General features: G+C 54.5%; 6 protein-coding genes across 6 annotated transcripts; 1 reads left to right on the plus strand and 5 right to left on the minus strand.

The window, feature by feature from the left end:
* Nucleotides 1-1,102: 1,102 nt before the first annotated feature.
* On the minus strand, nucleotides 1,103-3,069 carry GGS23DRAFT_250639 (RNA-binding domain-containing protein). The gene is made up of 6 exons (XM_051512260.1): nucleotides 2,562-3,069; nucleotides 2,141-2,197; nucleotides 1,969-2,068; nucleotides 1,678-1,904; nucleotides 1,547-1,617; nucleotides 1,103-1,482 (listed from the first exon to the last, which is right to left on the minus strand). Exons 1-6 carry the CDS (start codon nucleotides 2,642-2,644, stop codon nucleotides 1,433-1,435), a joined length of 588 nt encoding a protein of 195 aa, XP_051368842.1. The 5' UTR covers nucleotides 2,645-3,069; the 3' UTR covers nucleotides 1,103-1,432.
* Nucleotides 3,070-3,710: 641 nt separating this feature from the next.
* Nucleotides 3,711-7,464, minus strand: GGS23DRAFT_582703 (MBOAT family protein). The gene is made up of 9 exons (XM_051517243.1): nucleotides 6,296-7,464; nucleotides 5,982-6,222; nucleotides 5,784-5,905; nucleotides 5,655-5,721; nucleotides 5,457-5,557; nucleotides 4,688-5,299; nucleotides 4,516-4,612; nucleotides 4,053-4,426; nucleotides 3,711-3,998 (listed from the first exon to the last, which is right to left on the minus strand). The coding sequence occupies exons 1-8, from the start codon at nucleotides 6,713-6,715 to the stop codon at nucleotides 4,089-4,091; spliced, it is 1,998 nt and encodes a 665-aa protein (XP_051368843.1). The 5' UTR covers nucleotides 6,716-7,464; the 3' UTR covers nucleotides 3,711-3,998; nucleotides 4,053-4,088.
* An 807-nt stretch (nucleotides 7,465-8,271) lies between these two features.
* Nucleotides 8,272-10,429, minus strand: GGS23DRAFT_607109 (calponin homology domain-containing protein; the record flags this gene model as incomplete). The annotated part of the gene is made up of 4 exons (XM_051519997.1): nucleotides 8,272-8,306; nucleotides 8,371-10,048; nucleotides 10,108-10,318; nucleotides 10,407-10,429. 4 exons carry the CDS (start codon nucleotides 10,427-10,429, stop codon nucleotides 8,272-8,274), a joined length of 1,947 nt encoding a protein of 648 aa, XP_051368844.1.
* Nucleotides 10,430-12,133: 1,704 nt separating this feature from the next.
* Nucleotides 12,134-12,681, minus strand: GGS23DRAFT_599784 (uncharacterized protein; the record flags this gene model as incomplete). Its single annotated transcript, XM_051518972.1, has 2 exons — nucleotides 12,134-12,480; nucleotides 12,561-12,681. 2 exons carry the CDS (start codon nucleotides 12,679-12,681, stop codon nucleotides 12,134-12,136), a joined length of 468 nt encoding a protein of 155 aa, XP_051368845.1.
* Nucleotides 12,682-13,605: 924 nt separating this feature from the next.
* Nucleotides 13,606-14,586, minus strand: GGS23DRAFT_250775 (uncharacterized protein). Its single transcript, XM_051512261.1, has 4 exons — nucleotides 14,196-14,586; nucleotides 14,036-14,128; nucleotides 13,882-13,969; nucleotides 13,606-13,795 (listed from the first exon to the last, which is right to left on the minus strand). Exons 1-3 carry the CDS (start codon nucleotides 14,491-14,493, stop codon nucleotides 13,902-13,904), a joined length of 459 nt encoding a protein of 152 aa, XP_051368846.1. The 5' UTR covers nucleotides 14,494-14,586; the 3' UTR covers nucleotides 13,606-13,795; nucleotides 13,882-13,901.
* Nucleotides 14,587-17,556: 2,970 nt separating this feature from the next.
* GGS23DRAFT_250906 (uncharacterized protein) lies at nucleotides 17,557-20,676 on the plus strand. The gene is made up of 2 exons (XM_051512262.1): nucleotides 17,557-17,956; nucleotides 18,024-20,676. Exons 1-2 carry the CDS (start codon nucleotides 17,721-17,723, stop codon nucleotides 20,581-20,583), a joined length of 2,796 nt encoding a protein of 931 aa, XP_051368847.1. The 5' UTR covers nucleotides 17,557-17,720; the 3' UTR covers nucleotides 20,584-20,676.
* The last annotated feature ends 689 nt before the right edge of the window (nucleotides 20,677-21,365 follow it).

The raw sequence follows: 21,365 nt of genomic DNA on the forward strand, positions 1-21,365 counted from the left end.
CATCTAGTGCCTGTTTTCTCCTACGATACCAGGAGGCTATGAGACAGACAGCCAACACTGCCTCAAGTGCAAGCGTACTGGGCTATCTGTATGCACCTATACATACAAGTACCTAAAGTAGGAGTAGGTAGGTAGGTAGGCAGGCAGCTCCTATACACACCTACGTCACCCGGCACCAGCCGAAGCACACCTCTCATCCCCCCGTTTTTGATCGACTACCTACCTAGCTAGAGAAGGGGACAACCCATTCCACGCCCCATCATCTGTTCTGCGCTCCCTACTCAGTCCAACAAAAGCCACACACATCTGAACGACAGACATAAATACGCCGTGGAACCAACTTGAAATCGGTAACCCAGCTATGGATATGGGATGTAGGCGCACCGTGCCACTATGTAGGTGCATACGTGCTACCTCGGGTAGTAACATCACGCGTGCAGGCCAACCCGCTAATCAGGAGGTCAACGCGGGTCAACTGGCAAAGTCTAGCAAGCCCACGAAACGGATCGATACGGCAGCACGGGAACCCAAGATTATCTGCATGGGATGCAACGGTCTGCTTTGCTTCCCTACTTTATTTCTCTCCCTCCCCCGCCGGCGCCAGTATGACGTGACTAGGCATACGGCAAGACTCGGTGTCGTCAGAGCCAGCCGGACAGAGAGCGTATTAGGTCGCCGTCAGACTCCCCATCCCCTGGCTGGCCATGCAGGACCGAGTCAATTCTGCACTCGGTGGAGGTCGTGTCAGTACACGTCGATGCTAATACGGGACCCGCTGCAGGCCGGACTCTGCAGAGGCCCAGTTAGCACGTGAATAGGATTTGCCATGCGAGATCTTGCCCACGTATCCTTTCAAGATGGTGTTATTCTGTCAAACTCTCACACGCGACTTTCGTAATCGTGTACGGGGGATGCGGCTCCGCTGGCCGCGAAATACCATCAACAGATAATAATATCACCCGCCTGTAGGGAATCTAGGTCGTGTAGGCGGACAGGTAGAGACGACCCGCGGCAACTCGGGGCCGTTCTGTCTCGCCCAGGCAGCACGAGTCTGCAACATGAATTTCCTCGCTTTCAAGTCGTTCACTAAACACGTATGGTAGATCTACTTGAATTTTGTGGAAGGATAATACATCGCCCAAGTGCACTTCTTTATTACCTAACTATACCGACCTCGGTTTCCCTTTTTCAGCTCGCGAACAAAAGGAAAGCTAGCATTCTCAGGTGGTCTCATGTCATCTCCGGGGTTGGCCTCGCGGTTCTTCGGACTAAGGTGTGGTGGGTTCGTAGGCCGGTCGACGGTATCGAAACTAAAACATGAGTAACAGCCCGACGAAGAGATACAAAGCCAACGGTAATGTGACAAAGGAGAATTTCTCTAGTTGCAGGGATGCAACCCATTGCCGGACAATATTCTCGCCAGGTATACTTATCACTCTGCAACATCCAAGTCGTCATGCTGTGGGGGCGGACTGTCGGCGGCTGGAGAACAACAATGTCAGCACCGGCTTCGTCCTCGTCTCGGGTTAGCGTGTGGTTTACTTACCCTTCCGATCGTCACCGTTGGTGCCGTTATCACGTCGATCCCGCTCGTCTCGGTCTTCCCGGTCGCGGTCACTATTGGTTTAGGGTGTGAGTTCCGACTTGATGGTGCAGCCATTGTACGGGGGAGTATACCGAGGGTCCGGGCTACGGGAGCGATCCCGAGTGTCGCGACGCTCGCGGTCGTAGTCGCGGTCCCGGTCACGGTCACGCCGATCATCCTTCCTAGGGGAGTAATCGCGAGTGCTACGACGCGGAGAGGGAGAGCGGCCGCGGCGGGGAGAACGGCCTCCGCGATCACGCCGGTCACGGTCACGACCCGAATCAAAACGCCACGACGCAGATGGAGGAGTACGTGCCCACTATGTACCGGTCAGCCGACGGCAACTCGACAATTCATCGCGACGTGTCCTCGGTAAAGCTCACCTCAATCTTCAACAGGTCGTCACGACCGATGCGCTTGTTGTGCATCTCATGGTACGCGTCGTCGGCATCACGACGATCCTCGTACTCAACGAAAGCAAACCTGAACACGTCCCCCCCTTCCAGTTAGGCCCCAGACGCTGCAGCATCGTTTCTAATGCCGGGTTCAACTTACAGTCTACTACTAGCCGATCGCGGGGCGGGAATATCACACCTCACGAGACGACCATAGCTAGATAGAGTTTCATGTCAGCAACCTCGGAGAAAAGGCACGAGACTTTCCCAATGATGTGCATCGATTGCGTAATTTCGCATTGCATAGATGCTCTTTCGGATTCCATCACGGTTGATGGGGGTCTTGGAACGACGCGTCTGGTGATGCTACATGACCGCTCGATCGGGAGGGATGGGATGCTGAGATGGATGGACGGAGGGCGAGGGAGGCAGGATGCGTAGAGATGACGGATGGATCGAGGACTCGACGAAGCCGAGAACGACGAAGCGAGGTCGGGGTGAGGACGAGAAAGCAGGTGACATCGGACACCGCATCCGTAGGACGGTCGATCGATTTCACCGACGAGGATGATGGGACATACCGTTCGAATTCGTAGGCGAGGTCGCGAGCGCGCGTTCCGTGGCTGAAGCCAGTCACGTAGAGGGTGGTGCCTCCTCGGGACATGATGAAGTTGGCCGATTGAGGATAATATGGGAAGAGAAAAAGGGGAGGGAAGAAGAAGTGAAAATGGGAAGACGGAAGAGAAGAAAACCGGCAAATAACCAATATGTATGAGTGCCAGCCTTGATGGTGCAAGGCAGAAATGGATTTTCTGGGGGTTACGTCGCGGTGGTTGGGAGGATTCTGAAGTTTGGAGATGCTCAGTTCCCCAGCGCCAGGCGAAGGATGGGGGTCTGTCAGGATGGGTGAATTTTAGGCTGTTGGTTGGCCGGAACCGTAAAATTTGTTTTCTAGGAGGACGGTGAATCCTCGGCTGAGCCGTTTTGTTGTCTCCTGGCTTCCCGCGGTGTCCACAGTCTTCTGCGCGCTTTCCACACCGTGTAGCCACCCATCAATGGCGCTATGATGTAATCTTACCGGCTTCTGCGGAGTTTCCATCGCCTCGCCTCGGGCAGGCGAGCAGTACCCTATACATCTGGCCAGCTTCCAGCACCGCGGAGAACCAGCCCTCTCGGCACGCTGCGACAAAGGTACCCAGTACCGGAATCCTATCCGACGACTACTATAGCTGTTTCCGCCTTTGTGGGCCCGGAGGCCGACCGTTCTACCCTTCTAATATTACACAGTTAGACACCTCTGTAGAAGACTGTACTCTACATACAGGCAGAGGAGGTACCTCCTACTCAGGTACCTCCTACTCAGGTACCTAAGTTAGGTAGGTTAGGTACCTCCTACTTACAGATGAGCTAAATAGCGAAGACTACCAAGTAGCGCTGTTAGGAATCGAACCTATCCTTCGTTAAGTAACCTACTGATCTCGTACCTCCAAGATAGACATCCGTTGGCATGCATGTACCTAACGCTTGCCCATCGAAGCCGCGCTCTAGCCGGGCCAGCTCCACGTGCATAAGGCAGGTTATATGGAGGACAATAAGCCGTCCGTATAGGTACCTACCTACCTCCTAGCCTGTACGTATGCTTACGTAGGTACACGCGCACGCGACCGCATGATCAAATCTCTGAACGCAGCGCTCACGTAATAGAGCAATCCTACTCCCCCCTTTATCGCCTCTACACGCACTCATATGAGTAGATTTCTCTATGGCCTATCGTGAGCCTCGAGGCAGTAGGTAACGCTGGCCACTTTGGGCACGTACGTTACCCAGGTTACATCATCACGTACGCCGTAGCAGAAAATCGACCAGCGAGTCAAATGGGAGACTTGGTATCTAACTACATGTATACTTAACTACATTCAGCTTATGTACACCTAGCTGTATCCTACAAGAAGCGAGCCGCCGTCCGTAATTTTCGAGCAGAAGGGAAAGCCATGAGGTAGGCGCAGGAAGAAGAAGAAGAAGAAGAAGAAGAAGAAGAAGAAGAAGAAGAAGAAGAAGAAGAAGAAGAAGAAGAAGAAGAAGAAACGAAATGCAGGTGGAATGGTTCGTCACAGGATCAGATACAGGCTGCATAGCAAACTCGGCCCCGTGAAGATCCCAACCCAGAAGATGGCGTTGCCGAGCGTTTTCTGGTCGCGGAGCCACTTCGTCCGGCTCAGCCGCACGAGCGGGAGCTGGAACATCTGTAGCATGAGTAGATAGCCCCGGAGCTTCTTGAAGATACACCACATCACGAGCTCGTGGATGCAGGCCGACAGGAAGAAGGTGATCAGAGTGGCGGTGTGCTTGTTGACTCGCATCGACGAGATCGAGCTGTGATACACGTGCCGCAGAAGGAAGTTGTGGACGGGCCGGTTCCAGTCGCGGGCGAATTGGTCCCACGACACTGCACAAGTTGCCATCGCCCAGTCAGCTTCTCTTCACCCGTCCGATATGACAAGAAGTCTGGGTTGGGTCGGGGTGCAAGAAGCTTACCACTATTCCACCATGCGTCATAGAAACTTCGATCGGCAAAGTACGTGAGCTCGGCCAGTATGTTGAGCACCGTCTCCCAGATCAGATACCAGGCCAACTAGCAGCAGAGGTTAATTTAAAAACCCGCTACCAGTACACGCGTAAGATGAACCCAAATCCCGGAGGTACTCACCAGGTACTCCATCATGAAGGGGAAGATGAGGTCGCTGAGCATCCACGGGAATTCTCCGAATCGTTCAGCGGTCGACCAGCCCATCTCCTTCATATAAACAGTCCTCATCACGACAGGGTAAATCCCGGCTTGGGAGATCATGATCATAACGAATATTACCCCGACCATCGCGCAGACCTTCTCGGCGACGTACAGCCAGTTAATGCTTTCGGATCTGGGGTACTGTAACTCGTAGACCACGGTAGGCAGCACGATGTATTCATAATGGTTCAAGAAGGTGAGGTTATTCGGGTAGTACTGTGCGGAATCCGTTGCTTTGCCCTTGAGTTCGTCCGCGAGCGCGTCGACTTCCCATTTGATGAGTCTCTCGAATACATGCAGCTGTTCTGCATCGAGCGGTTGCGCCGCGTCGATAGCCCGAGATATGCTCTCGATGTCATCCGGGTCAGCAGACCGTGACTTTGGTAGCGAGTGCCGCCTTTCGTGATACTCGTCTGCGGAGAGCTGAAGCGTGAGGTGAGAAGTAGACAGTGCCGAAATTTGCGGGTTTGTCGACGACGGGGATGGAGCAGGCGATACATTCTCTAGCTGTTTTAATGTGAGGAGAAGACTCTAGGACACGCCAGCAAGTTAGTCGCCTAGCCGTCTTCGCTCAATGCCCCCCCTTAGAAGTTACTAAGAAAAATTGGAGAGGGTAAAACATCAAGAGTATAATTATCTATAAATCAAACAAACAGGTAGGGGATACGCCGTAAGTCTGGTTACTAACCTGCCGTCTCTTATAAACGGACGAGAGGTGACCGTTGTAAAATGCATAAGAATGTTGCTTCATAAGCATCGCTAGGCCATGAAGGACGAAAAAAACGGTGTCTTGGGTGGCTACAGTCAGCGCGTCCTGTCCAGGGGCATCCTCCGAACCAATGTATGGGGGAGAGACCTGAGAACAACGAGCAGGAAGATTACTTACGGGTCCACGGCCAATCCCTCAGGAGTGTGAGGCCGATCACGCCGGCGATGAACATAGTCTGCCAGACCTGCGAAGCAACTAGTTAGTATAGTTTCGCCCACCCAGGCTACTGGAGATGGTTTACTATACATTCTGCACTATCCAGCCGGCCTTATCCCAGTCGATATATTGAAGGAAAACCAGGCGTTGGATTACAAAGCTCACTCCGGTTAAACCGCACATGATGCCATCGGACAACAAGAGGACGATAACTGCTCTTAGAGTTAGCTCTCGTGCATTCGTGCAAAGAACGAGGTATCGGCTCGTGTATCGGCCACGGATGCTCACCATCTCTCCGAAACATTGCCTTCATGATCTCATTGGTGCCAAGCGGGCTTCCCGTCTTTCTCCAATTATCAGCAGCCATCTTGACAATAAGTACTGCCACGGAAATCCAGAAGAGGACGTAAAAGCCGTGGAAGGGGCTGTTTGCGGCATCTCGATTCTGTCGGTCAAAAGCGGAAAACTGTCTGGTGAAGACCATGTCCCTAAACTTCTCCCGCCGATTTGGAGACTTTTTCTCCTTCTCCTAGATAGACGTATGTTAACATCTCCGATAGGCGCAATTGGTCAAAGAATTCCGTCTGGGAAAGATTGCCTACCCTCTCTAGGCTCCTCTTCAACATCTCACGGAGCTCGGCATCATTGCTAGCGACCACGTAGGTCCTTTTGCCCGTGCTTGTGGATCTGAGCTTGAGCGAAGCCGGTGACTGTTCGGAACTCGATTGCTCGCGTAATGGCGAGCCGTCCATTCGTATGATTTCAGGGATGACCGGCGCCGAGTCGTCGTAAGGATCTGTGCTCGACTTGCGCCGCACTAAGAACGGGGTTTCGCCGGCCTCTGACCCCGATTCGCTGTTAGTGTCTGAAGGGGTGTCTGGGACGCGATGTACAGCCTTCAATGCTTCCGTGAACGTAGCTGGGTGCTGTACTTCATGTCTGGGTGGCACGCCACAGGCGTTGGGGTTCTTTGCGCCACGATCCCGGTTGCTCGAGACTGAAAACTCGTCCGCCGGAGCCATAGTGGGAAGATGCGTCGCTGGATTACGGCTGGTCTCTTCTGCCGTGCAGAACAAAGTAATCCAACTCGCAGGAATCAATCGGAACTCTCGGTAACCCGGGGCTCTAATAAAGACAAGTTCAGGAGACGGCAAGAGGTTAGAGGGCTGGACGGCACGACCGGTATTTCACATCCAGATCGGCAACCCCAATGTGACCATGTTATATATGTGACTAGGCCGCCTAACGCCACGGGCTCGCTATCTCGCTCGTTCGGATGAGTGGCATCGAGTTTTCGCCACCTGATCCTTAGCGAGACCGGTTGATCCGGGGGAGTAGAGTGAGCTTCAATTGGCGAGGCTTCCACACGCAGCTAGGGGGGACGTCTGGGGCGGGGATGCTGGTTGGTGCAGAGCCGGGCGCCGTCCCCGTTCGGTGACGAACGTCCCCTAAGAAGGGTCGCCTCGGTTCAGAGATCCGGGTTTGTGATGAGGAACCCAGTTACAGATACGACTTTCCCCCTGCGGTGTTGATGTTATTATCAAGGATAGGTAAATCTGAGTGGCAATTGGCGAAGAACGAACTCCTGGCCATTTCCCGTCTTTCTACGCAAGAGACCTCGAGGCAGAAGCCGTGAAACCGGGCGGGAGGCACGGAAACGTTCGACGCAGTATGACTGTCATCTTCCCACAGAGCAGCTGACAAACCCTGGTGCGGTGAATTGTTGAGGAAAACGGAGAGGTAGGTACCTCCTGTATAGGTTAGGAGGTACTTAAGGGGGGGCGTAGGCCGTCTACCTTCGGTACCTTCGGTACCTAAGGTAGGGGCCCGCCTCCTAGCGGATGGCGGGGTAGCTTCGGTAGCCATAGGCATACAAGGCATTATGTAGGTACCTACCTCCAGGTTAGGGTACCTCCCCACCTGTAGGTAGGTACCGCCTTGGAAGGCAGTTTATGTTCCACTTGAGGTAGGTAATTTCGTGTAGCGAAGCTCATCGATGCTACCTATTGTCGTCATTTCCATCGTATTAGGAGGTACCTGTCATGCACAATAACGCATACCCGCAAGTACCCACCTACCTGTAGCTACCACATACCCCCCGCTATATCTACACGCTACCGGCAGATACAGGTAGGTATCCTCGAAGGCACTAACCACCTGACGTACGTACAGGTACGCATCCAGGTCCGGCTACGGAGGACGTGACATATGAGTGAATATATCCCTTCCGGAAGCTCGGGACCGGGCCATCAAATGAGGTGAGCGAAGACAACGTGGGCATTATAAGCGTCTAGCCCAGAGATAGACGAGAATTGAGTCAAAGACAAAAATAGTTTCACTTCAGGTCTGCAACTTCCTACACGCATCCGCCTACGCGGGAGCGACGGCTACTTTCGGAGGGGGAAGCATTCAAGGCTAACATTTAGAGAACTCGGCAAACTCAAACGTTGTGTATCGCCGTCAGATCCCCCCTCATCCCATTCCCCCCCAAAACTTTTCCAGCGGCCCAGGTTTCTCGCTCATCCATCTGGCACGTCTCACGGCGCTGTCCCAGGGCAGCCGATCGGCACCAGTCTATTTATTGCATCTTCTCGTGAGTCGCCATGAGCGAACCTGTGTACGGATCCGAGTTAGCCATCGCCTCTAGAGCCCGAGTTCCGAACGCCGTGCTTCTTACCGATGAAAGTAGTGACTAGTCTGCTCCGAACCTGGCAGATATCCTCCGGCACGAGCCAGATCGTTGCACCCATCTTTCGCGCAATGCTGATGCTAAGCTTGGCGTTCAGGTACGCGTCTTCCTCCGTCCGTCCGGCGGTGACGAGGTCGTAGTCCACGTAGCTGCTCTTCATGCCGTTCAGCACGTCCAAGAAGAAGACGCCGCTACCGATAGCGGGATCTTTGAAGGAGCGGACCGAAGAGCTTCGGCCCCCCTTCCGAGACATGTCGTTCGCCCATCGCACCATCTCGGCGTCGGTCATCTCGCGCTTTCCGAGACGCTGCGCTAGGGCTGAGAGCGTCAAAGTGATATCCTTCCGCATCAACTGCCAGACGAGACCCAGAGTAAGCATCTTGTTTCCGTCCGTGATGTCGGCACCCTGGATGCCGACCAGCGAGAAGCCGTTTTGCTTGCCAAGCTCGACAGCGTAGTTTGTGTTCTCGACCGCCTTGAACCTCATCAGCTCGCCGCCGTTCGCGGGCCGCTTGTTCACGTGCCTCCAGTTCACCGACCCCTTGATAACCTTGTCGTAAGCCTGCATCAGAACGAGGCCGTCGCAAAGATCGTCGAAGAAGGAAACGACAGCGGGCTGCACGTCGAGACTATTCAGCCACAGCGTAAAGACTCTGGCTTCCCGTTCGCCTTCGGCATCAAAGTCATCGACCTGTTGCTTTTCCTCCTCGGTGATGGGATCCAAGGCGGGGTGGGTGTTGAATAGGTTGGCGACGAAGGCTAGGTTAAGCTTAGGGTTTCCCGCGACGAGAGAGCTTGGCGTGAGGAACTTGCGGCAACCAAGCTTGTCGGCGTCGACTAAGACCTCCTCTGCGCGCTGCAATAGATCGCGCGTCTGGAGAGGGGCCCGGGTGCAGCCATAATCTCGCCCAATCTGCGCGAGTAGAACTGCATAATTCTCTCCGTCCTTCACGTCGCTCGAGAAATTGCTGACCCGGCGTTGCCAGCCGGCCGCTTTAAGATGGTAGTTGAACCACCTGAGAAGGATTTGCTCCGGGGGCAAACGTAAGAATTGCTCTAGCGTCTCATCCTCTTCCAGGAGCCTGTAGAGTTCGGGATGTAGTTTGATGTCGATCTTGCCCAGAAGACCTCGTCGAATGACCTGCCAGATCAGGCCGAGAATCAGGTGCTCTCGGACCTCGATGATGTCACCGCTACCAATGTTCACGACGGAGCAGCCGATGCCCTTGGCGGACTCTATAACGATATTGTTGTTTTCGGTCATCTGGAACGCGTTCAGCTTCTTCACTTTCCGACCGGGAATGTTGAGAACACGTTCGTCGATCGTATCTGGAACGCTGTCATTGATGAGCTTGGCAAGTACGAGACCATCTTTGCATTCGTCAAACATCTCAAAGGTGTCGGTCGGGAAGGGCAACCGACTCCCTATGTCGGGATCGCCGGCTAGGACGGCATTGATGTGACGAGTAAATTCCGTTCGTTCATCCTCGTTAATGGTGTGGGTGACGTTGGCGCTAGAGCCTTGAACGTGGATCTTGCCGATACTTCCCTTGGAGACGTGCCCACCAGTTCGCTGAGCTACGACACCTGCCGGGGAAGACGGCGGGGCGCCGCCGGTATTCATGCGTTTCTGCGCCGGGGACGATTCGCGCAGTTTGGCAATGAGCTGAGCAGAGGTGAGCATCGAGGGTAGAGGATCGACCGGCGCAGAAGCGGGAAACTTACGCCGACATAGTCTTCTAGCTCGACCCTGCGAGATGAGTCGAGTTCGACTTCCTTCAGGGCCTGCCTAACAACGTCGTATGGCTGCCTTTCGCTCTGTTGGGTGGCCTTGATGGCGGTAGCCTCATCGATATAGCCTTTGTCATCGACGTCGAGCTTGTGGAACGCATCGGTCAGGCTGAAGATGTCGCCTTGTTCGAATTGAGGATATTTCCTGGTCGCGAGAAGATCAGTCCTGCGAGCTTCGCGACGATAATTGATGCCAGGAATGAACTTGGGGGATTATTGGTGTCGGAGGTTACCTCTGGAGCTTAATGACGTTCATGGCCGATAGATATGCGCCCCGAGGACCAGCGACGATGGTTGGTTGGATGGAGGGACCTGTCTACTGATGGTTCCTGACGTGCCGAAATATGTATCTGCGACTGCTTGCTGTTAGAGGAGGGGACGTCACGCGGTTGAGGCGAGGCGGTAGGAGATATCAAAGACTTTTCTCACTTCGTAGGCTGAGGGCGAAGAATAGATTGGTGTGAGCGACGAGGCCGTCTCGGCGCGAAAGGTAGGGAAATGGATGGATGGCACAGACTAGGTGGATGAGAGGCTTAGAAGTTGAAAGTGGCTGCTGAAGCTGCGGTCGGAGGGAGAAGCTGGTGGGGGAGGGGGGCCAAGCGACGACTGGATATAGGCAGGTATGATGTAATTGCATGACCCCTGGCCTTGGCGTCTACGGCGTCTGGTCTTGGCAGAGCCACCAGCCACAGCTCTTTGCGTAAGCTACTCTAGTCGTGAACGTCTAGTGACGCGACAACAATCAGGCACCCCTCCCCTTGGGTTGGAGCCTCAAGGTAACCCGCCTCATCCTACACTGCAGAAGAGCTTTAGGCAGATAGATTGGCACTACCTATTACCTGCCAAGGCCTTTACTACCTACTGCCCAATGTATCGATATAGGCAGCCGTTGGGATGCTTATATTGCCTAGCTGAATCACTCGCTCCCTTGTAATCTGCTCGCACTGGCCCGGCAAGCTTGATGTGCAGACGCATGTTCTGGAATGCGCAGACTCGTCCGGTAAGATCGTTGCAGGATGCCAGTAAATTAGGTAGGTGATTTCTCTCAGAACGTTGTAAGCGTTGTGGGCAGAGACTCATTGGTGATCGCTTAGCGACCTATACAGACCGCGCTGCCTCGGGCACGCAGACCAGGCCGACTCCCTTAAATCCGGCCTCCTTACGGGAGTTCCTTCTGCAGAGTACCCCGACTGATGGTTCCAGGATCGAGTGCGGTCCCCCCCTTGCACGCAAATGCATGGCTACTAAACGAATTCCTAAAGCCTGCCCTGTTCCTCAATTGGATTCTTGACGTTGGTATCGCTAGCTAGGTATCTAATTTGAGATTCCACATGGGCTGGGGGGTTTATGGTCAACTGGTACTTCTAAAGACCAGCCCGGAAAGGCGACGGAACGAGCAGGAATGGAAGCCTGTGACGTAGGTACATAGCACATGCCGAGTTTCTATTTATATGCATTTCCCTCCATCATCTGACTTGCGCTTTTCTAAACACAGTTAGATGAGGGACCAGACTGCCGTGAGTAGGGCAGATCGATGCTAGAAGCCACTCACGATTCTCGAACGACATCGAGGCGAGCATATTCTCGAATCATATCCTCGGCATCACATCACCGCACCATTCACTGCTAGCTGGCAATAAAGTTAGGTATGGGTATATTAAGTAAGGTATCCTGAAATATTATAGCGGCCACTGCCGAGGACAGAATTACATTAATTGGCGTCTTAGAACCTCCGAAAACTCCTAGTAGCCGAGAATCTGTTTTCATCGCGGTGACTGAGGCGACATATTCCCCAGACACGCCATAATAGTATAGCGACGGCCAGATGTGTACCGGCTGATGACACGTGAAATATTAGAGGCATCAAGCAAACCCCGCGCGTACCACTAGGGTTGCTCTCACCCGACAACCGGCCCATCGACGTCGCACCTCAAGTTCCATCCCTAAACTCTTGTTCCCTTTAGGCAACACCGTGAATGGTGTCGGGGGTGATGGTGAAATTCATGGCCGGCGCCACGAACTGGTTGTACCTCGCCTCGGCCTTTCCAGTGTAGTTCCACCACGTCGTCGGCGTCTCCAAGTCGGTAAACTGCAGGCTCACTTGGATCACGGGGGGGTTCGACGTCGACTCGTTGGTTGCCGGCGCTCTCGGGAGGAGCTTCGCCACAACCGCATAGGGGGTTTCCGCTTCCTCGAGGATGGTGCAAGCGCTGTAGTCGGCGCCCTCGCCTGCTCCGTTGCAGTATGCCTTGAACGAAGGCGTCGCAGGCTTCGACGTGGAATCCCCAACGCCGGCGATTTTGAAGTCTGTATGTCATGAGTAAGGTGGGACGACAAGTTCGCCCGATCAATCGGCGCCTTACCGTAGTAGCAACCCCGTCGCGCACAACCGGCGCTCCATTCTGTCACAGCCCATTCCCAGCTCTGGGCGGCAGCTGCAGCCTGCGTCGGAGCCGCAGATGCAGTGCTGACCCCAGCTGCGACGGCTAAAACGGAAGAAACACGCATCTTGTCGGTGTCGTGGTGTTTTCGGTAGAGAACTTGAGAGGCGGCTGATTTCGAGAAAGGGCGGAGAAGGTCTCGTGGATCGGCTGTTGCTTGATAGAGGCGAGAAGACTTGTACCGAGTATGGTCTTGAGAGCTGCTCTTTGAAGGCGAGGAAGCGTCCGTCTTAAATATCAATCTGGCCAGCCGGCGTGGTTCCCGCACTTAGTGGGAAGCCATGCCATTCTTGGTTCCCGTGGGTTCTGTCTCGCGCGGCCCAGGTGGACATTACGATGTTGCATGGGAGATGGAGAATGTCTGTCAATATCCCTGCCGTTCCTCGGTTGGATCAAAGCGACTTTGTCAATGTGTATCCTTGGCCTCATTGGAGAAAGCAAAGGCTAAGCGCGATCTTAGCGGGTTAGCTATTCTTATCCCTCAACTGCCGATCAGCCCCTGGGCGGCATTTGGCGTTTAAAAAACAATACCTACAAGAAAAGCGAACATGGACTTCAAGCTCCTTTGGTGAGAGATTCGATGAGGAGATACCTATCATGAGGAAGCACAAAGTCGGAGTGGCCTGGTGCGATGTGCTCCTTTCTAGGGGTCCCGACTACCCCGAAGGTACCTGAGATGAATATCGGTGTAACGCAGGTTTGATGAATGAACCTCGATGTACGCACCGACTGTTGTCCTTGGGGCTCGGCTTTCATTGAGCCTCCTTTATTCTGGTCGGATTGTCCCATAGGACCTCTTTTGGGTATTTGACGCCAATACGATCTCGTGTTCGTCCTTTCTCCGGCGTCGTGTATGTACGTAGAACAAGGATGCCTACCTAGGGGCAGGTATATGGGCATGCGCACCCATACGGCATAATAGGGGTAAGTGGACATGTTCTCTTCATAGGGACTTTATATGCATACATAATACAATCTACACTAGGGGGATAGCTGTCCAAGGCCGCCAGAGACCTATTGGCGTGTGTGTAGAAGGTATGTACCTAATGCTCTTGATTGTGTGTGTCTACCTTAAGTGTCTACATGCACTTCTAGCCAAAAGCCACGATTGTATTTCCTGCTAGACCGAATTCTGGGGGGGAGCGGGCATTGAACCCTGATTTTAGCACCAAAACATCATCCTTCATCCTCTCTCTTCCCTTCATGTAACCTATTAGAAATATGTATAGCAGCTTGGAATGCTTAAGGAGAGGTATAAAGTACGTACGCATGATAATACTGGGCCATTTATTCCGATTTGCTATGAACACACAATGCAATACCACATATGGACAACGCCATACCGATCCACGTATCTACGCAGCAAGCACTGTGTTAGGAAGCACCCACTTACGATTAAGAGTTATAGATTTGCAACTCACCGCGACTAATAGCCTTTTCGTCGACCCACCAGTCCCCGAGTACGGTAAACAGGAACGCCAGGGTGTTTACGATCGGAACTGTCAAGCTCAGTTCTGCAACGTAGCATCTTAGTTGGCTATCCCCTTCGAGAGCTTGACCGCCGGGAACCGGTAAACTTACCCGCCTGGCCGATGAGTAGAAAGAACCAGACGCTCCCAGTCAAGTTGATGAGCAGTGGGACGGCGTATCTCGGGTTCCGCAATAGGTCAACCACAGCAAAGAAAGCGCCGTAGAGCCTGCTCCGGATCCAGCTCGCCTTCACATCGTCCCTCTCGAGGAGCGGGTGCGCCGGCGGATTGTGGTCCTTGGCAGCGCGGCGGATGAAAGGCGTGGTGAACCCCCAAGCGAGCCCCACGAGTAGGAAGCCCACTACATAATTAACAGCCGGTGGTTGCGAGGAGGCATCGGGAGACGACATGTCGGGATGTCGGCGTGATTGAGACTGTACCAAAATCAGTCCGAGGACAGAGAGAGGTGGAAGACAGAGAGGATCAGGTTGGTTGATGAAGGAACTTACCAGGGCTCCGTTGAGGCTGAGGTACGAGTTAAGGCTAAGCTGGCTGGTGTGGCTTGCTCCCACCACCTAATACCCTCTTTGATAGGTGGGTACCTACGTGGTGCATCCCGCGAGGGGATGGGAACATTGTGAGAAAATCAACCACAGGTGCCTCTGCCTGTGCTCAATCTATAAGCCCATCTGGAATTGCTCTCAAAAGAAGGGGAAATGGTGCATCCCAATAGATAGGCCCCTAAAGTCAGGACCTAGGGACCTTCCAGCGAACTCATGCCTTAGGTACCTTTCTAGGTACCTAGCACCTGTCCCAACTGCCCATCCACTCTATACCTAATCCATAACTTTAGGTACCTCCTACCACAACGATACGGCCTACCTGAGGTGCATACGTGAATCGCTAAAGTGTCCAACTCGAGCCACCAATCCTCGAGATTGATTCAGACCAAAAGGGAGGGGGACAGAGACATGCCCGGAAGCCAAGACTGCTGATGGAAATCATGCGAATTAGGTAATAATACCGCTTAATACCTACACGTATGCACAGTACTCATATATTACCGACGAGGAGGACTCTTCATTGCCGGCGAACCCGAGTCCACCTGAGCCACCTAATTAATCGGTCTAACGATTCTTCTAGAATCTGGGAGTGGACGCCCTACTTCTACGTAGGTAGATGCGGGAAGATAATCGTCCCAAGCATGAGCATACATATTTGCACAGCATTATCGTGAAGTCATATTTACATAGTTACACGTTACTCCAACTCTCACTGAAACCAACTGGTGTCATGGTATCGAGGTGCCTTTTTGTTGGATCTATGTACGTGTACGTAGCTCTGCAGGTCCGGTTCCAATATTGGGACACGCCGCCTTTTGGGGAGGGACTGGCACCCCCACTCCGCCGAAGCGGTCACGGTGGAAGAGGCGGAATGCGGCGGTCACGTATACTGGGGCTGAATCGCGCCTCATCTCTCGACGACAGATATGATAGCTGGGTCGCTGGTTTGCCCTGAATGGGGACCCGACAGCCCACCCTCCGGCGTCCCATATCGAACGCTCCGTGGTCCGTGTCAACGCCGTCTTCGGGCACCTCTCCGATGTTCCAGAACAACTTTACGTAGACACAGACCTCCTTCCTGCATGCCGCTACGCTGCATGATCTAGGCGAAGGAGTTGCACTGGCGAAGTGTGCGGATCAGCTCTCGCTATCAGAACCCTGGTAAACTGGGTAAGAATGATAATATAATATATATATATTCACGAGGTATCGGGTTGAGGTCTTGAGACGGGGCGGGTATGGTGCTGAAGACTGACTAGCTAGGAGAGGGGGCCGTATTTTAAAGATCTTGTCACGTTTGATCTAAGTAGAACCTCGGCGAGAGAATCATTATTAATGGACAATCTTGCCACGGTCACGATGCTAGAGGATACCGAAGTATGGATGCTGCGATGGGAATTACGTCTCCCGTTCCCCGGCACGTGTGGGATGGCGTGTAAAAGTAAGGACCGCGCGTACGCAACTGCGGGGACGAGCACGTAGAGACGTAGGCGGGTTGGGTTGGGTTGGAATGTCGGGTCAGTGTCGCTGGACCAATATGGCGAGATTGGACGTGAGCGCTCAGAAAATATCCGCAGTCGCGTCATTTTGGCGTCTCGGCACGGTGCCGCAGACGGGGGATTGCGCGTCCACAGACATGAGGGATACTATAGTCTGTAATACGCACCTAACTGCACGTAGGAGGTAGGTCTAGGAGGTACCTAGGTAGGTTAGGCGGTAGGTCGGCAGGCAGCGGAACCGTCGGCGGTGACATTGGCTGAAGATGGCTGAAAGCGGAACACGAGCTCGCACGGCGGACACGCCAGACGCAAAAGAAACAGGCACAAATTGCGGGACGAGTCCGATGAGATCAAGAATTTCAGACAGGACCCTTGACGAGGAGGCTACACATGAGACACCAATCCCGGATCCGTAATGCTGTCTGCTCTTCCTCTCGACGGCTAAACGCGTGTGGACTCTGGACTCGCTATGTACTCCTGTCTCTAGACGGGCCCGACCTTGCCATAGCAACGACGGATAAGAAACATGGAGGACTCGACACTTCGGTCTTATCGATAAACCCCGTCGATGCGCCGATACGCCGATGAGACACGTTTATTGGCCGGAGGCCCACTAAACAAAGTCCTCGCTCCCTGTCGGCGCTGAATCTTAGCACCCAAGCTGAGCACCCCGGTCCCTGGACATAGGTCGTTTTTAGAAGGGGGGGCGGGGTTGTTTTGGGTAGGGGGCCGAGCTGTGGGGGTGCTGTTATGGCTGGTTACTGCTTAGGTAGCTGACTGCAGCAGCTGCATCAACCTGCGGCGCTGCCACCTATCTACTCGTAGTGTCGCCTAGGGGGGGTTGTTTTAGCATTGCACTATGAGCATTCAGCATTCAGCCTACCAAAAAACCCCCCAACCTCGTGGTTTTCGTCACCAGCCACTCCAAATTGCCGCCCGCAGACTTGCCCCGGTCGCTGGCCGTCTCAGTGAGATCCTGGGGGGTACCTATGCGCCTCTGCCTACACGCACGCACTACCAGGTACCTGCCGACCCTCTACCCAGGTACGCTTTCGTATGGGGCATCGTCTTGTCGCCAGCTGCAATCCTGCAAGTCATCGATTTCTCTCCTGCACACTTCTGCTTCCGCGGCCGCTGTCTAATAATTTGTCTCGTATTGCATCCATCTTTTTCTCTCTTTTTTACTGGCTTCCACTCCCCTTCCTCGGCCTCGTCCAGCATATTAATGGTTTTCTCTCTTTCTTAAGGCGCTTTTTCACTCGTTTGGCACCTAATCGCCCTTCTCGCTCGGATCGTCCACCGGTCAGCCAGCCGGGTGCAGCCTACTACCTACTACTCACCTGTTTTACGTATTGGTATGAATTGTGGCCGGGGGAATGTAAACAAGAAGAGCTTCGAATCCCAGTCGTTGTAAAGTCACGAACCAGGGGAATTGCACCCCATCACGTCCAGGCTCTTCTTTTTTTTTCCCCCGAAACATCGACCTCAATTCGACTGACCAATTGACTCGGGATCGATTTCGGACTTTGACCAACCTCCCCTATGAGAACCCGCAAATAGCCTAGAAGAGCAAAGATGGCCGCCAAAACCAAAGCGCCTAACCCGTTAAACGGTCTGCACACAGCCGGCATCTTCTCCGATATGAGCGTTGATGGCCCTGAAATTGGAACGCTCGTCCTCATCGTCGACCGAGCCAAGAATCTTCCCAACAGGAAGACCATTGGCAAGCAAGATCCCTACTGTGCTGCACGGCTCGCAAAGGAGGCCAAGAAGACAACCACGGACATTAGAGGCGGGCAGACCCCGAAGTGGTACGTTTCCCATCCGTGATATAATGGCCGCCGCACACCCCGTCTAACCGTTGCGTTCGTCGTGTAGGGACCAGGAACTGCGGTTTGCAGTACATGACTCGCCAGATTACTACCAGTTGAAGCTCTCCGTGTTCAACGACGACAAGAAGACGGAATTGATTGGCGAATCCTGGATCGACCTGCGCGATATCATTGTGCGCGGTGGTGGTCAGAGTGACCAGTGGCACAGCCTCAATTGCAAAGGTAAATACGCCGGCGAGGTCAGGATCGAGATCACGTACTACGACACTCGCCCGAAGCCGGAAAAGCCAGCGGCAGCGGCAGCGGTGGCGGCGGTAGCGAAACCGAGTGCTGTGGCCCCGACCCCTGACCCAGAGAGCACCGGTGTATCGCATAAGAACCCGGTAAAACGACGCCCGTTACCGTCTGATCCTGTCACTGGCCAGGCGCCCGCACCACCCTCGGTCGCGGACCAGACGAACACACCTCCACGATCTCAACCTAATCCCCTCCCTCCCACTGCAGCCGTCCCGAGCCAGGCGCCGACGCAGCCTGGCGAGTATAGCACAACAGCTCTGAGCAGACTAAACAATCCGGCAGACGAGGCCTCTCCGATGTATCCCGCTGGAAGCCAATACCCGGCGTCTTCTCACAGAGTAGTAGACTATTCTCAACATCGAATTCTCGACAGGAACCACAAGTTTATCCCTTACGAGAACGAATATTCACGCCACCCGGACACTGCCTATTCGAGGGGGTATGAACCGGACCCTAGAGCGACGTACGGCCATGGCCAGCCAGCCTACGAGTCCAGCCCCTCCCTCGCTCATCATCCCCATCAACCTATCGAGTATGACGATCGTCCTCCGCCGCCACCAGTTCACCGAGTTAGGAACTCGAGCGGAGGCTCGCAAGAGCTGGTAACTCGTGGTAGTTTTGACGTGGCTTCACATAAGAATCCGATGCCTATGAGACGCGATGTTTTACGGAGTGAGGCCCATCGACACCCCGCGTCTTCCTCATCATCGTCATACCCGGGTCGGCCTACTTACCGCCCGTACGACTCGGCACCGGACATGCAGAGTACGGCGCAATACCCCGAAGTTGATCCCAACCATCCTTCGCCTCCGCGTCATTACTCCTACGACTCGCCATACGATACTCATCATCGATCGATGCAGCCTACCGTGGAGGACGTTCCGGAGTCGTGGACACCGCCCGGTACGAGACCTCGAGTTGGTGGCTCTCGAACACTCCAGTATGATGAACGGGACTACCATCAGACTCCAAGCCCTGCACCGTTGAATTTAAACGGACGAGGCAGTGCGGCATCCGGTCATTATAGCCCTTCACCATTACAGTCCCAACCGTACGATCCGAACCGCTACAGCCCCTCGCCGTCACCAATGGCGTCCGAGGACTACTCCCAAGCACTAACCCTAGTATCTCGTCCGTACGCGAACGACCGTTCTTTCAATCACCCGAGCGAGTTGGAAGATAGCCAAGTTCGCGCACAGGGCGATTACGATTTGCCTCCGGTACCCCCAACGCTGGTCCCGGGAGTGGACCCGGCCTACGCGCGGGAAATATCCGATCGATACCATCACGAGAGGAAGCAGACACGTCGATATACCCAACCGGCTCCAGTGAGCGCCCCATCCCGGGGTAGGCAGTACAGCGAGCCCCCGGCGTCCGATTATGCCCTCCAGCACCATCCAAACGGACATCACGCGAGTAGTTCGAGAACCTACGATCGGAGCCCCGTGTCTTATTCCAGCGGTCCTGCTACGTCTTCGGCCGTGGTGCCAGCATCTCGTCCTCGGGGAGCTTCCCCAAACCCACCTATCAATCATACTATTAAGCGCAAGTCCGTCAGTCCGGCACCTCCGGCACCTCCGGCATCTGACGGCCGAAGATTGTCGGGTGTGCCTTTTGGCCCCGACTCTTACGACGCACTGAACCCTTCCGTCTCGTCGACGAAGGAGGGGGTGACCGTTGCCGAGTATACCAACGCGGACGGCAAGATTGTGACTCCCGACGGACGAGAAATCGATCCTTCAGATCATTTGCCCATGGACACTTGGGCGCCGGAGCCAGAGCCGAAAAAACCGTCAGATCCTGTCGAAACTCGGTCCCGCCCGATCCCTGCGGGTGCGCAGCCGATGCCGGCGTCTGGGCGACGTCCGGTTCGTGGCGCGGGGGCTCGCCCAACGTCGTCGGCGGGTACGTCACCAACATCGGGATATATTCCCTCGGACAGTACGCCTCCTCTCGTGGGCAGCGGGCGGAACCGTCTGCAGAAGAAAGCCCATCGCGCATCAGCCCTGCCGGCGCTACCGGCGCCGGTCTCTTCGAGCCCGGGCCCGCTTGGCCCTTCTACATCCCATCGGCGCAACAGCACGCCTCCGCGAGCACTCGTTCGCGCTAGCACCTTCGATTACGAGAATCACAGCCCCGGTGCCGCTCGCACAGGCTACGGCAGCGGGCCGCCGATCCCGGCCAAAGTCCCGATGATGAGCGGCGGCCTAGGACCGTCTCGCGGCCGAGGCGAGGAGTGGGCGCTGATGGAAGAGATGAGCAGGATCGACATCGGCTCGGGCAGGGCACGACGACACGGGGGGTATTGAGAACAAGCATGGGGGACGAGGGACGTATAGGCGTTGTTGTAAAGTTATCATGTGAAAGAAAGAGTGGGCGAACCTGTTTTGAGTACACTGTTTTTTTAATTCTATTCTTCGCCCGCTCTCCAACCCAACAGGGTTGGCCGCTCTCGGGATGGGTCGGCGGCGAGGTCGGCCCTACTTGAGCCGCGCTCATATAGACAAACGCGCGGAGGGGACGGAGGCGTGGAGGGAACCGACGGGACGGAGGGGGGGGGAACGGGCTTGGAAATCGGCACGAGGCCAACTTCGAGCCTTGGCGCCTGCATATGCGAACACGATTCCCGAGAGCAAGGAGGGTGGGGAGGCTGTGTTTTCTCGTCGGAGTTGGTAACTAGGGCACGCGTAGTTTGCGGAGTCGTCGCAGAAACTGTACATTACGAACGAATCGTCAGAAGGCTTTCCGGCAATTGTTTTTTTCCTGGGGGTTCCTTGCTCGTCGTCGCGGTGAAGAAAACGTGACTTATGATGAAGTAAGTTAGGTCGTCGAGAATGCGTGTGGATCTCGCTTGACCTCGCGACCTCGGGTGTATCTAGCCCCGTTGCGCCGGTTGTACGCGCAGGACTGGGACCGCCGGCTTGTGTCGACCTCCGAAAGCCGACGGCGAGACGAAGCCTGCGTGTTCCCCGGATATCTACACAACCGAGCCTGGCTGACTGGCACACGCATGCATATAGGTAGACAGGTAGATATTGGGCAGTTCTCTTTATTCCCGCCCTCTCTTTTTTTTTTCTGACTTTGCCTTCTT

Source organism: Durotheca rogersii (genome assembly GCF_024521655.1).
Source record: "Durotheca rogersii strain YMJ 92031201 chromosome Unknown GGS23scaffold_26, whole genome shotgun sequence".
Taxonomy (NCBI): Eukaryota; Fungi; Ascomycota; class Sordariomycetes; order Xylariales; family Xylariaceae; genus Durotheca; species Durotheca rogersii.